Source organism: Harmonia axyridis, chromosome 1 (genome assembly GCF_914767665.1).
Source record: "Harmonia axyridis chromosome 1, icHarAxyr1.1, whole genome shotgun sequence".
In the NCBI taxonomy this organism is placed as follows: Eukaryota; Metazoa; Arthropoda; class Insecta; order Coleoptera; family Coccinellidae; genus Harmonia; species Harmonia axyridis.
Window position 1 is genome coordinate 67,298,584 of NC_059501.1, and position 15,990 is coordinate 67,314,573.

Here is a 15,990-nt window from a genome sequence, read left to right on the forward strand (position 1 = left end):
CAGTAATAACATTGCTAAAATCAGAAAATTTAATGAAAATTTTGTTGGTTAATATTTAGGATGCGAAATCATTTTCTTCAGATTCCGTCATATATCAATTCTGACTTTGAAAGTAAATGGAGAAATAGATTTGATTGCGAAATATTCATCTTTTTTTACATAAGCCATAGAATTGTGCCAAACATCATAGTCGAAATCATTAAAAGCATCAGTCACACAACGAACTAAAACTACGTAAAAATGCATTTCAATAATACCCCTATGGACCACACTGGTCTATGCGAATTATTGGAAAGTAATTAAGAAGTGACAGATGCAGCCGATGAGTGTAACCAAAAACGCTCTCAAAGTGGAAAGGGGAAAACGAGGGGAAATATTCAGCCAATAAGATCAATCAAATCGGGACATTCTTGTTTCCAAGACGATCTGCTAAATACCGGGGTTTATTTGAGAGTATTGATAGCAATATTTTCATAAATTCCAAAGGAATTTCTGAAAACTTGGACAACCCTTGTATAATTGAAATATTCAAGCTTCCTCCAAGTGACTTTGGATATACTATACCGCATGGAAAAGTCAGCAGATGATATTCGCAGGCAATGTGGAATGGAAATAGAAATAGCTGAACACATGATATCCAATGTCCGCAGATGTCTCTCCTAAGAATCAATTATATGAGAAAGTCCTAGATACCCACAGGGTACTAATGATGTTGAAGGTTTTTTTAGCAGTATCGAAGGCCTTTCTGGGTTTGTAGAAGTGGGTAGGGTTGAGAACAAAAAATTCATGTGATCACAGTTCCACAACGACCTCGACTCAATATAATAATAATAAATGATTTTCTTTATTTCTAAGGATATTCATGTGACATCAAAACATAGCAGATTTAATACAAAAAACCATGTATCATTGAACTTTCGAATCCTACTGGTAAATAACATCACATTACTATCACTATGCAATTCATTCAGTTCAGTATCCACTATAGCCGTTCTCCTCGAAAGTCTCATCGACCAATTTCAAGACATGCTGCGCAAATAGTTTCCGACATATTATGGCTGTCGTTATAACAGTTCGTAATGTATCCGATTTCACGTTCGAATTGATACGAAACTATAGTTGGCCGTAAAGGCGCTTTAATGTTCCGCAACTAGTTTCCAACGCGGGACTAATACGTCAAAATAGTGACGTATATATGTCACTCCGCCTCGCATGAGCGCTCGAGGTTAATCAATCAAACTCAGATACCGTTCATAAATGATAAATCAGGGCGGATTGAATACGAAGTGCCTCAAATGTTCCAACCACAACACGCTGAATATTACGAATGGGGGCGTTATGATTCACCATCGATTAATGCGATTGTAAACTCTGTGCTTGATGGCGAAAAACAACTCTCGATTTGTCGTAAATGTGTGCGGATGAACGATGACGAAGCTTTTCGTTTTACCGCATTCGGTCTATGTTTATTACGTGTGAAAAATCGATAGAAATATGTCTACCGAAGCTGTTATTCTGCTTTGTTCTTTATGTATAGAATGGACGTTATACTGAGGCCAAAAATTAATTCAATTCATTCAATTGTAATGAAATAATTCAGTTTCATGTCAAATCAATATCCATTCAGTCGACGAAGAGAATCTTAAGGTCAGGATGTCAAAAGAAAATTTTTTTTGTTAACAAAACATTTTGTTGTATATGCTCCGAGGAATGAATCCATTCTACTATGAGTACCAGGGTACTGTGGTGTTGAAAGAAACGAAAAAGCTGATGAATTTGCAAAAAATGCATCAAGGTTAACACCTGTTTATAAACCATGTTTATTTCTCGCTTTGAATGAATAAACATTATATATTATATTATTACCTGCTGGACCTGAGCTTTTCTGTGGGCTAGTAAAAGACCAATGCGGTCCAGCAATGAGAGTTGAACAACAGGATTACCCACTGGACAAACACTCTCGGACCTACTCAAGCCAAGAAATTCGTGATGATTTCACCTACCTACGCCACAAAGCTGTTGAAGCTGGAGATGGTGGGACTGGGATTGGAACAACAGAATTCTCTCTTGGGATTGAAAAATATCAAGAAGTACAACGATATAGAAGTTGAAATAGAACGTACGTTAAACCACTTTAGTCCCCGAAACTGAGAGAATACTTGCGTAATACCTGGCGTTATCACATCAACTTCGCTGAATGGGAATTGGAGAACTGTAACTTCCTGCTAAGATCTGGTGTTCAGAAGGCTGAAAATAATCTTCAAAAGAGGTTTCAAGTTAATTTTTTATTTCAATATTATATGTTGAGGGTAAAAGGATCGATCGTTGTATATTTAATTTTATTGAATTTGTAAAAACCTGGGTAAGAGTTTTGTTGCCAAATAAGCCAAACCGACTCTTGAAATCAGTCTTAGAGACTCATGGGCAATGGTAACGTTACACAATTCTTCGGTAAAAATGCTCGTGTTCGAACAGTTTGAAATTAGCCAATGAGCAAAAATGCGACGTAAACTATAGTCATTTGGCTTTAATTTTTTCACAATCTGTATTTTATAGACACGTAAGGTGAGATGCTTACGTAAAACTATCCACATAGGACAAAGGCCAACAATTGAAGAAGGTCGATTATGTTGAGTAGAGATTCACGGCTTGGCTTGATTTTCGAGCTACTTTGCTTGAGCTTGACTTGATTTCAAGTCGAGCTCAAGTCAAGTTATAATTTTCCAATCTCAAGTCATGTCAAGTCTTTATTTATCAAGTACTTGAGTCAGATTAAGCTACTCGATTATTAGCAGTTTCATTGTGTAGTGTCACATCGATGAAAAAGTGATGAAATCAAAAGGAACCTTGCAAAAAACACATTTATTTATTAAACTCATTATATTGAAGAACCGAAAAATCAACTTTTTTGAAATAGAAACATGAATTGCAGCAGTAGAAATTACAACAAAATAATTAAAAAATTGAATTTTTCAACATTGAGAAACCTCCAGGCTTTCCATAAATTTGCATCCAGGATCTAAGACACATGAGACATCTTTCAGATTTTTGTTACTGGAAGAGCAGCTCTGGAAAATTTTCTTTCAACAGGAGCTGAATATGCGGCCTTGATAAAAATCCTTGGCCATGTTGGCCAAGTTTGGAAAGATATTTCTGAATCTACCGAAATCTACCAATAGATTTCATAAAAATGTGAGAAAACGACTAATAAAGTCACACTGGCGAATGCTTCAGTCTCTCGGCGCTCCCCCTTATTTAGTCTAAGCGCACACGAGAATGCCGTGCGACGCCTGCATATAAAACTCAAGTAATATCAAGTAGCTTGATATCAAGTCAAGCAATTAATATCTAAAATCATGTCAAATCAACCTCAAGTATGTAATTTTTCTTGAGCTTGATTTTCCAGTCAAGCAGTTGGTTAAAATGTCAAGATACTTGGCTTGATGAATCCCTAATGCTAAGAGTAAAACGCACGAAGTGCTCTATGAACTTCGCAAATGGATTTATATTTTACAAAGTGAATTTCCATAATTTGGAAACGTTGTTTTGACGTAAAACGATTCACGATGAATTTTCACCAACCTTATTGAACATTCCCAACTGTCAAACCATAAACAAGACCCATCATGCAGTTAAACAAAAAAAACGTTAAAATCTTGTGAAAAGCATTGCGTGAGCTGAAGTGAAAATATTCTTCGTTTCTTCCCTCCTGTTGATGAATCGCCAACAGTTGAATTCCACAAATGGCGATCGCTTGAGCATTCATCCAACAGCCCGAGGCCACACGTTTCTACTCGCACAAAAGCGCTACACGAGCCGTTTTTTTACCAAAGCCCGCTAACGCCGGCCGGCTCTCAAACCAAAGCAACATAAACAGAACTTTCCTATTTCAACAGAGCCCCCGCCCCGAGGAAGTAATGAACCATCAATTAGCCTCAGAACGGAACCCCTGTCCTTTTTCGCAACAAGCACCTCACTCCGGATCTCTCAGATAAATAAATGAACACGTGAGCTCGCCTCGTTCGGCCTCTCTCTCCGTCTCTCTCGCACCCCGATGTCTCGTTGCCATTTTGCCAGTTGAATTCCAATGGAGTTTGGCAGCTCGAAGAGCTCTCGAATTATGTCCCTGCTTTGCGACCCCTGAAAGGTCCCTGGTCCCCAAGGCTCTGGAGTCCTGATGGCGATATGCGATTTTGTATGGGAGGAACATGCAGCAGGTCGGGAGAAGACGTTGAGCCGGAGACTTTGGCCCTCAAAGGGCGGTCCGATGGAGATTTCATTTCCGAAGGTTTTGCTCCGCTGAGGCGATTCCTTTGAGGGTGGAGTGACGCGATCACAACTGGCGTCTTCGATTCGTGTTTTTCGAAGGGGATGAAAGGGAAAAGTTACGGGCCATTTTCGTTTTTTTTCCTGGATGTTTTCGATCGGGTTACGAGTCGAGCAGATTTTGTGAATTCTCTCAATGTTCCTGTCGTAACCTGACTTGACCTCAATGTTTTCCTGAATATTCTGGTTGAATTTCGCTGAACACCAAATTACGCGTAACATTTACGTTTTTCTTCGATATCAGGAATCAACTTTCTATGATTCTGATGATGCTATGGAAGCTATATTTTGCAAGAAACTTAAAATTGAAATTGTTGTTCTTGACTTACTCGGAAAATCTCATCCAGATCGTTATGTCACGAAAACGTTATAGTATAATACATAATAAGAGTTGTAAGAAGCATATTTCGCACCACTCGAAAAAGTTATTCTAGGAGTGCGTAATTGTCTTACAACTCGAGTTGTGTACTATACTTTCTCTATTTCAGTATCGAGATGAGTTCATTACAGTTCTAAAAACAGTGCAGTAATGAACTCGTTACAGCGTTATTTTCAGTTATATTTTTCGTTTAGTGGTTGTCTCTGCTGCCTTCCAATTCTATCAAATTTCAACAAACGTCAACAATTTTCAATATAATGTATGATTTGGATATAGTGAAATAATTTGCAGCATTATTCGCAATTTATCTTAATTCTGGTGATGTTAAATCGAGTTCGGCAGACATAATTCACGAATTTAATGCGTAATTATAAATTATTTCCAAATTCGAAACGTATGATTGAAATTCATATTCCGTAATCTGTAAATTTTCGTAACAGTCACACCAACAGCCAAAATACAATAGAAATGTCACTAGAATGTATAATATGAATCTTTCATTGAATTTCTACAATATTCCACAAAACTTGACTGAAATAGAGAAAATATTCAAATATTCAAATAGGCAATAGGAGCCCATTCTGCAACTTGTTTCAGAATATACTATTCTCTATTTCAGTGTCGTAATGAGTTCATTACAGCACTAAAAACAGTGCTGTAATGAACTCAATACAGCATTGTTTTCAGTTATATTTTTCGATTTGTGGTTGTCAATCTTATCAAAATTCAACACACATCAATTGTCAATACAATATAATTTGGATTGAGTCAAAAGATTTGCGACATTATATTCGCAATTTCTCTTAATTCTGTTGGTGTTAAATCGATATCATCAGACATAATTGACGAGTTTAATGTGTAATCATAAATAATTTCAAAATTCGAAACGTACGATCCAAATTGAAATTTCGTGAACTGTCAATTTTCGTAACAGTCATACCAACTGCCAAGATTCAATACAAATGTACCTAGGATTTATTTATAGTTTATTTCACAAAAGTTAAATGAAAGAGAGAAAATACCGTCTAATACTCGTTGCAGAAGGCAATTCCAACACTCACGCGTTCCAAAATTCAATCCTTCGTCGCTCGTTTTAGAATTTCGCATTCGTCTTGGAATAGGATCCCATTCTGCAACTTGTTTTAGAATATACTATTTTCTACGATCTCATTCATTTCCATAAAAACTCCAAAACCAAAAACTGGTGGCAAATCGCGACACAATAACGAAATAACAAATGGCTATCGGCTACGCGGGTGGTGATTATTCGTTTCCGTGGCAACTACAGAAAGTTACATCTTATTGGGTATTCGCCGTGCGATTTACTTCACAGGTGCTACCGTATTGGTTGTTGATCGTGCTTCCTGTTTACGGTGAAGTAAATCGCACAATTTTACGTTGCAAATTGCTCAAAAGTTTTGGAATTCACAGAGAAGTTGAATTTCGGACGGTCTCATCTAAATCTACATCTTATTCAACTAGGATTTGTTAATTTTTTCTTTCTATATTTTTCTTGAATTTTCTATAGTTCTGATAATGCTCTCCACATGAAGCTCTTAATGCTTTTATTTATATTCATGCCAAATCTCAACCTGATCAAACTTGTTATCTCGCCGCAATTTAGTATTTCTGCTTTAAAACAACAAATATTCAAGAAATATTGCATCAATGAACGATATCGGGTTCTAATAAAAAACTGTCCAGCTATATTGTTGCGTTTGGTGAAATCAGAAAAAAACTAAAGACGAATTCGAAGCGCTACTAAACTCCGATCCCTCACTTTCAGTCTTCAGCGTGATGGTCTTTTCAGATTAAAAAATAATTTCACTCTCCTTAATCTTTATACACTCTCATTTCCATACATAACCCTGAAGGTCGCCCATCAACAAAATCGAGTCAACAATGTACATTTTTTATACGATAAACATCACTTTATCCACAAATTTCATCTTGTGGGTTAAGCATGCGACTGTATATGATTGCATATCTCTGCTTCATTTATACGTTTACCCTCATAAAAAATACCGCTTGTGTGTTACTTCCCAAATTTATGATAATGTTCGTTCAGTTTATTGGATGAAACTGAAAGCGGTGCGCTTATAAACATTCTGAAAAGCTCCATTTTCAGAGTATTATGTTATGGCACTTCTCAGATATGACCCGATCAAGAAAAGAGATAAATTTCACGTTGAAAACACGAATCTTGTAAATTTGTCACAACAGCAGTTTCATGCATTGTTCTTTCCTTATTCAACAGTGAGATAAATAGGTAACTCTAAGGAGTAGAGTGCAATATGGAGATTTCCGAATTCATAGTTGCCTTAGTATTCCATCAATACATTTTGAAATATTCAAAAGGGAATAACTTGACAAATACAAACTCAAATCATTCACGAAAATAATGAGAAGCACTGAATCAAGTATACACCCCTGTTTAACACCATAGGATACCATGCATCGAGCAGATTTGAAACCGAAACACTGAACCCAAAGTCTTCTGTTCGTAAAATGAGACAAAAAATTCACAAAATCGGGAGTCAGCCTCAGCAAGACAGCTTCCTAAGAAGAATGCCATGATTTATTCGATCAGAAGTTTTGGGAAAATCTTCTGGAATAATATCCACTTGAAAAAATTCATCCAGTAACTGTAGGTACTGGATGAATTGAGCTTTTATAACTCAGTATGGTACTGTCCACATAGTTGAATAATTTCATATATAACTCTTCTAAATAATAGACAACATGTAAATTTCATATTAACATTATCTCCAAAATATTATAGTTCTTCCCTTAACTATTGAACAATTAGTTTTGGAGAATGCTACAAAATTCGGCATCCAGTAGTTTTTTCACAAACACAAATAAAATTGCAATCTATTCAGATTTATTATCACGGAAATATTGAGAATGTTTTTCGTTATTTTGCTTGAATTGTTTATGGTTCAAGTGACATGCAAAATTTCATCCTAGTCGTTGACACCGATATAATGATAATATTTTTTTTCTGATTTTCATCTTTGATTACACTTATTCTGAAGAAGCAATCCTCAAAAAATGTTGCATGAGGATTGAAAATATTGTTTAACATTTCATCGAATTCATAGTTTCGTAATAATCAGGAAAACAAAAGTTCGAACATCATTATTCACGAAATCCCTATGAAAGTTGCTACCACTGCATATATGAATTTCGGAAAATAGATTTGTAGGTTATCTAGAAAAGGAATTGACAATTGTGACACGTGTGCAAATTGAAACACATCTGATGAAATCAATGGAGGAAAATTATTTCCGATTGATTATACAATTATCTAATCGTTTTAATAATTCCGTCTCATTAATGTTGATATATATCTCCACATCCGAATTAAATGAAGTTTCTACATGCATTATTGTTATTGAAATTAAACACTTCATCATGATTTCATAATCCACTTAGGAAACTGTCATAATATCGATATGACCTGTTGAAATACCAAAATGACAATATTGCTAATGTTGTTAGAATAAGAGGCTAGATATTGCATATTTAGCTCTTCCAAAACTAAATTTGTACCCTAAGCTCCCTAGCTAACAGATTCTCATGGATGGAATCTCGAAAAGGATCAGTTGGTAAGGGATGTAAAATAAAATCAACATCAAAACATTTAAATGCTCTTCATAGCATAACATTCTTTCTCAACCTGGGTTTTGTTCATTCTAAAAGGTTCCACAACTTTCAAAAAATCTTGAAGGTCACAGTCAAGGTTACAGTCCCTCATACCCAAAACTTCCGCGCCCTCTTCCGTCTTATACAGTAATCTAACGAACGGCTTAGACGTCTCGGTGTTATTACGAAGCTCGAAAATCAACGCACTAGCATAAGGTGCCGACCTGAAATGCTCCAAAGTGTTCGTTATGTCACAGATATTGGTCTGGTGTCCGGTGAAGAATAGGTTCTTGGCCATCGTGTCCTCGGTGTTGTTGGAGCTGACGGCGAGGAAATGGTTGGTTATCACGTTGAAGAACGGGCCTGTAGCGAACCGAGCCAAGTCTTTATTGTACGTGGGTACTTGGAAGGACAGCTCCGACCACTTCTTCATCTCCTGGTAAACCGGTTTAGTCCAGTTGGGCAGGGTCATATTGTTCAGTGCTTCAACTCTCAGCGTGTCGTACCAAGGTTCAATATCCGTGAAACTTTCGATTTTAACACCGAGGTTCTTGCTCAGATAGGAATAGAGGTTGGCGTTTAAAGTGTCAATCCGTTTGAAATCTTTTGTCTGGAGCAAATCCTGGTACATCTCCTCGAATCTGGGACACGCGATGGCCATTTCTAGTAACGTGTCCTCTTGCATCGGTCGAGAGTGGATCGGTACCGGCCTCCAGTGCAGTTTCGGGTTCCACATCTGGTCCTCCGTGGGTGGATATAATCCCGCCATACTGGAAGCTGCTGACATGAGGCATCTATCCATCGAAGAGGCTCTGACGTAGATGTCGTGTTTCATGTATTTCGGCGAGAGGTAGTCCGAGTATTTTTGTCTTAGCCATTTGCCGAGGTGGTATTCTCGGAGAATTCCTTTCTGAAAAATGGGAAACGTTAAATTGGAAGATATGGTACCTGCTCCGACCTATAAAACTATATTTTGATGAACCATAAATTAATGTATATGAAATTTGAATGATCTCTGAAATATTCTTCTAATTTTATGAAATTCTATACGCATTTTATGCGGCTTGAAATTGAAATTTTACACAAACTACACAACTCCAATCGAGAGAATTTTTTGTCACGGCAAAATTGTTCATTTCTCCCCATGAATCTTATTGAAAATTTCATGATTATGTTGATGTAATTCGAATGTAATCTCAACTTCATCGGATTTGTGTGCTCGGAAATATTGGGTAATTTTCTTCGATATTTGTCTTGAATTATCTCTGGTTCTAGTAATGCGATCAAAATGAAATTTCGAATGAAGCTTCTAATTATCATTTTACATATAAAACTTCCCTTTTAGAAGAAATTTGTAGTTCTCAATTTGTTAGAAAAGCCTTATTCCGAAAAGAAAAATTTGCGGAACCACTGCTCAGATTATATTCATTAAATTACTCAACAAATCTGAACCTAACCAGAAAATGTGAATATTTTTTTGTTTTTACGTTCGAGAGTTATCGTGTGTAAAGCCAGTCTTTTTAGCACAAATTCGTCACCAGACAGTCAAAATTAATCTTTTGAGATCGTTCGTGCATTAAAATCCGTTAAGTATAGATATTCTGACGAAATGATAGAAAGTACTATTTGGAGAATGACCGTTCCGAAATTACTGAACCTTATTCTCACCTCAGGGATGCTTCATCAATTAAATCAATAATAGGGAAAATTCAGGGAAAAAGGTATATTATTTCAAAGCCTTATCAACCAAGGTTATTTTGCGGTAATTGGCGAGCGAATATAATTAATGAGAAGAATTTGTTCAGGATTATATTTCGTTTTCTAGTATTTGGGAATTTTATCATATCATTTCATTTTACTGTTCTAGAATTTTTAATACTGATTTTTTCTAAATATGTCAAGAGCCTGCAAGTTGGTGGGAGCCAAATATGAATGCAAATCTTAAGTTTGGCTTCTTCATGACAGCTATTGGATTTTAGGATATACTTAGCTTAAATTTTTCGATTCAAGTTCAATATCTACAAAAATGGCAAATCATCAATTAGGGGGATTCCATATTAATATTAACATAAGCCCTGAAGGAATGTGCTTCTGGTCCATAGAAGTAATTGGCATGAACATTATTGAATTAATATTATGTTCAAAATAAGTACTGAAAAAACTCAAAATTCAAATTTTCAAGAGATGCAAAATGTTCATTAATACGATGACATTGAATACATAAATATAATTTCGGAATTATAATTCATTGAAAACCAAATTCAGAATTAAATATTAGGCGAATCAGAGTTCAGTTCTCCTTCTTATCACGTTATTCTCCATGAGAAAATTGACATATTTTCTATGACTCCAAGAAATAATGAACTATTTTTAATTTTCGGTTAGGTGAAGTATGGCCCACCTTCGTACTTCGTTGGAATATGTTTTGTTCAGTAAGATATTTTGAAATTATTGATTCTCAACAAATATGTACCTAATAACAAAATCAATTAATGATGACTGGTACGTATTCAAGAATGGACAATGACATAGTTGTTATTATGCAATCAATTATTACATAATACATGAAGCCTGCCTTGCAGAAGCTGGTTCCTGCAAATTACAAGTGAATTAGCTCTATAATGTTTCGATTTTCATTTTCACCTCAATCGTAATAGGACTCACTTTATAGATTAGTGTGAAGGAAATTATGATTTTCCTATTTTCGAAAGATTATTATTTATTATTTTCAACCCATTAGATCCACAAAATATTGAATATGAATATGAATTTTTCGATAACTCACTTTTGTCGATGGAGACAGAAGTTCTGGTGGAACTAATGTATATATCGAAATTTTACAAAATAGTATATTCTAAAACAAGTTGCAGAATGGACTACTATTCCAACACAAAGGCGAACAAACGCATGAGTGTTGAAATTGCTTTCTCCAACAATTATTAGACGATGTTTTCTGTATTTCAGTCAAGTTTTGTGAAATATTGTCGAAAATTCAGATTATGGAACATAGTGACTTTTGTATTGCATCTTGGCAGTTGGTTTGACTGTTACGAATATTGACAGATTACAGAATTTGAATCATACCTTTCGAATTTCGAAAAAAATTGTAATTATGTATTGAATTCGTGAATAATTTTCGACGAAATCGAACCACCACCAGAATTAAGAGAGATGCGAACAATGTTGCAAATCATTTCACTGTATCCAAATTATATTATTTTGTCAATAAATAGAAATTTGATAGGATCGGAAGTCAGTGTAGACAACTACGAAACAAAAAATATAACTGAAAATATTGCAGTAATGAGTTCATTACAGCACTCTTTTTAGTACTGTAATGAACTTACGATACTGAAATAGAGAAAATGATTTCCAATCTGCCAATTCTATAATTATGATGACAGTTTTGATTAATATAAATTATTTATTACGCATTTGAGGTATTTCATTTCGTCGCAATGAGTGTATTTTGGAGTGTTTAGGCGAAAATGGTCTGAAACAATGAGGTTCAACCTTTTGAGTTCTATAAAAGTGTTTATACTTACATTCGTCAGTTCCCCTCGTTCTGCTGGCCAATATTTAGCATCTTTATAAGGATCCAGTGGCGCAAATGCTGTAGGAGTTCGATCTCCATGTCTGGCAATCTGCGGTAAAAAATAAAAGCAAAAGCTATATTGTTCAGGTTCGGAAATAAAAGGTAAAAGTTCTGCAAATTTTCATTTATTCACGGCACAATTCGTGTCATGTTTATGCTCGCGTGACGGAAACCGAATAAAAATAATCACTTGAATTATTCACCGTTCACGAGAGCTACCATCAAGAGTGAAAAAAACTTGAAAGTTTATTTCTTTTCGCCTTTATTTCAGCTGGCGACTTATGCCCGCGTAATTTCTATGATTAAAGCAAGGAAAAAACTAAAGAACAAATACTGCTCAAGATTATTTGTTGAATAGATCGATCAACCCCTGACAGAAAAAGGTGAACTATCATCATTTCGATCAGATCCTTGAATTATTAATCTAGCAATGTTCGTTTGGATTTATTGTACCTTTGAATGAAAATTTCAGAGATTGAGGGTAAGATTTGGGGAAAGTATCAATTATTGCTGAATAATCAACCACTCCCAAACCTCTTCTCCGTGAATTATAAATATTCAATATCCAACGGAAATATTGAACATACTTCAAGATTTCAGGATTCGAATTATATATATTCCAGTGGCTATGATATGAAAAAATATTTGATTGATTTGATAAATTTGATAAATGAATAAAGAATTACAAACTTGATTTGATTTCAAAATTGAAAATTTTGAATGAACGCTTTTAGAATATCTTGAAAAAGTTGGGTTTAATATTTGATGAACTTGAAATATTACGGTAAAATGCCATATTTCGGAATCGAATACTTTTCTGAAAATGATTTGAATATTGTAACAGGTTGCCGGGTGAAACGTGAAATTTCAAGTAGTGAAAGTAGTTTGAAAACACCCTGTAAATATTTTTTTGGATTTGGTTAGTGACTTTTTGTTTCTGCAGATGACCAAATCGTTTTCTAAACGTTCGTTAAACGCTGATGAAGATTCTGTGGGGGTTAAGTACCCCACTAAAGCTAGTAGAACCACTTTGGAATTTTCGATTATTTTTTGGCCAAAATTTACGGCTAATTTATTTTCCTATTGCAAATTGTTTTCATCTTCAATATAATGACAAATCGGCAGTTCTGGCTAGCTTAAGATCAAGCTGGCAGACACAAAAAGCAATGTATTTTTTAGTGACAATCTGATTACGCCATAATTTTATTACGTTTGAACCCACTGCCAAAATTCTGAATTTACGTTTAAAATAAACTAGGTTTTAAAAATATCTTTTTGACAACATTAATCAAGAAATTTAATAGTGGATTCAAATATGAGATTCAAATAAGCTTAAAATGATGCTACAATCACTTATTGCATAGATATTTGATTCTCATTTGGTACAGCCATTTTAGGGTGGTATCTCTTTAAACCGAAGAGCAAAAAATTTCATAATAGGTTAATGAATTAGCCTGATATAGCTGTAAACTACATTATAACAGAATTTATTCCTAGGAGTATCCTGATGATTGGGTTCTGCTAGCTTTTCAATGAAGCGAGCATAATCCAGGATTTTTTAAAAAACGTTTATCCAGAAATTTGACAGTGGGGTTCAACCTCGGTTCTAACGTCAGCCTTAAATTATTGTGTAATTAAATTGTCCATAAATGGTCGATCAACTTGTTGATTCTGCCAGCTAGCAGAATCAGCGAATTTCTTCCACAATTGAAGACCAAAAAATCTTCAATCAGGTGTTAAACTAGCCTAAAAATCAGCCAAATTTGTGGTAAAAAATATGAAAGATTCCAAAGTGGTTTTGCTAACTTTACTGAGGTGATTTCAGTTTGGGAACTACAACTTCAATAATAAAAATAATAATTATAATGTTAGGTCCACTATAAACTGAAAACTCTCCGTATTCAATCCAATTACTTTATAGAAGCAAATCACAGTCAATTTCATAATCTTAAGACTTGAGATTCTTTGAGAAACCTTACTATTCTCTGCTTATCACTTCCAACAAGTTTTTTACACCGTAAAAAAGGGCCAACAGAATTTCTTCAGCATATTTATGAATCATTAGTGATGCTGGGGGGGACTGCTACCCCGCTTATAATATTGATTGTACACTTACGAATTTGCAATCATGAGATATTTCCCTCCAAAAAAAAATTTGATCAGACATGGCATTATTCTAAAAATCCCTAAGTAGCTTGCGGACATATTCATCAGCTGGTCTTTTTCATGGATCACCCCTGGATATAAACAGTTCTTCAGATATAGGTCGTAAATCCCAGGCAGCAAACTACAAACCACCTGTTGTGAATAATTTACTATATCCCTCAATAAATGAAATTTCTATTCAGTAACGGTTAAAACCAAAAAACTTGATGGAACCAGCACAGAGTAAGATAACACTATTGTATTCTTTCAAAAATGCGTTGAAGCTCAACTCAATTTCTATTTTATAAATTAAATTGATCATTAGATTCAATTAATATTTTATCTATGAGCAAATTATGGTATATTTTAGTAATGTACGTCCATTCAAAATCTTTCACTACTCACCACTACAATCGACAGCAGATTAGAATTGGTGGAAGTAGCTATAGAAGCACAGATAACCACCAAAAAAAACACCGAATACATTTTCAATATATCTTCCTTGAATTGGTTACCGTCGTGCACTGATACAACTAACGCAATTATTGAAACAATCACATAATATGATAATGTTATCGCTCAATCCCTTCCAATCGAAATGCATCCTCGCCTAGTACTGTCATTGAGAATTATATTGTCTTCCTTAGGTAATTTGGAAAAGGCATCCTTGTTCGGATCTGCAAATAATAGTTGTTGTTCTGGAGTAGTTCAAGAAATAAACAGGCCCATTTGAACTTCAACTGTCAATCTGAGTGAAAATTTCCGGATTTTATTTTACATGATTTAAAGGATAGTTACATATTGGTGTGAGTTCTGAATGTCTTTCAATTTTTTTTAGCTTCTTCTTCCGATTTCTGGAAAATTACTTCTCTCCTGTCTGATAGGAAAGCTACTGACTCAATTTTCATAACCAATAATCTCTGAGAAAGCAATATTCAAGGATAATTTTTTTATTGAGAGCTTATTCACGAAATCATCCTTTTTGGTTTAACCACAATTCTATTCCATTGAATTTTTTTAATTATTTTTGAAATAGATTTTGAGGACCTATAGCTTCGAAATTATTGACATATCCGAGCAATCATCACAACCGCCGCATGTAGACCTGGAAAATGCTCGGAAAATTGAAATCTATAGGAAGGCCTTTTTATTTCGATTTTACTGCGAATTGTCCATCAATTAATTCAACCTGATCTTTAGGACTATTTTCGACTTGATTTACAAATGAAATGATCAAGTTATTACAGTAGCTAAAGTTTGCTTTCTATGGATATATTATTCTGTTAATATAAAAACACTGTCTACAATAAATGATAACTCCAAGGTCAAAATATAATAATTTTAAAAATGAGTGCTTGGATCGGATTTCCCCAAAATAAATCAAACCAAAATAAATATTCATCTTGTACGATTCGTTTTATCAAACAACTCCTTCGATTATCGAAAACATAAACACAAACAAAAATTCTTCTCCGTTGGATGTTTTGAGATTCAAGATAATGTCATCAGAAAGTGAAACTAACTAAACTAATCTTATCCAACTATGTAATTCAAACGTAAGTGTTCGCAACCTTCAGTTTCTGAGCGGTGTGGTATTTCCTTTTCTCCCTCGCTTTCCCTTGAACCAATTTATTCTACCAGCAAGGTAGAATTAACTGATAAGTTCAAAGTATCTTCTGAATTATAAGATTTTCAATGAACGTGGTTACTCTATGTCTCAATAGTTTGTCCACTTTTATCTGATTCAAATATGTTGCTATTAATGTCGTTGTCTAATCATTTCGATATAATATTTCGGAAGAAAATTGTTCAACAAAAAGGAGAGATTCATTTGTTGTTTGCAAAAAAAATATTATTTTCGTTTCTGACAATTTTGGTCCATAACATTCATAAGGAC

At 34.7% G+C, this 15,990-nt stretch overlaps 2 protein-coding genes across 3 annotated transcripts in view; one reads left to right on the forward strand and one right to left on the reverse strand.

The window, feature by feature from the left end:
• The window catches only part of LOC123670744 (protein unc-13 homolog B), a 637,597-nt gene that overhangs the window by 401,931 nt on the left and 219,676 nt on the right, over window positions 1–15,990 (forward strand). The gene's annotated exons all lie outside the window — the stretch shown is intronic.
• LOC123670746 (lysosomal acid phosphatase-like) lies at window positions 8,347–14,656 on the reverse strand. Its single transcript, XM_045604290.1, has 3 exons — window positions 14,499–14,656; window positions 11,899–11,997; window positions 8,347–9,263 (listed from the first exon to the last, which is right to left on the reverse strand). Exons 1-3 carry the CDS (start codon window positions 14,577–14,579, stop codon window positions 8,352–8,354), a joined length of 1,092 nt encoding a protein of 363 aa, XP_045460246.1. The 5' UTR covers window positions 14,580–14,656; the 3' UTR covers window positions 8,347–8,351.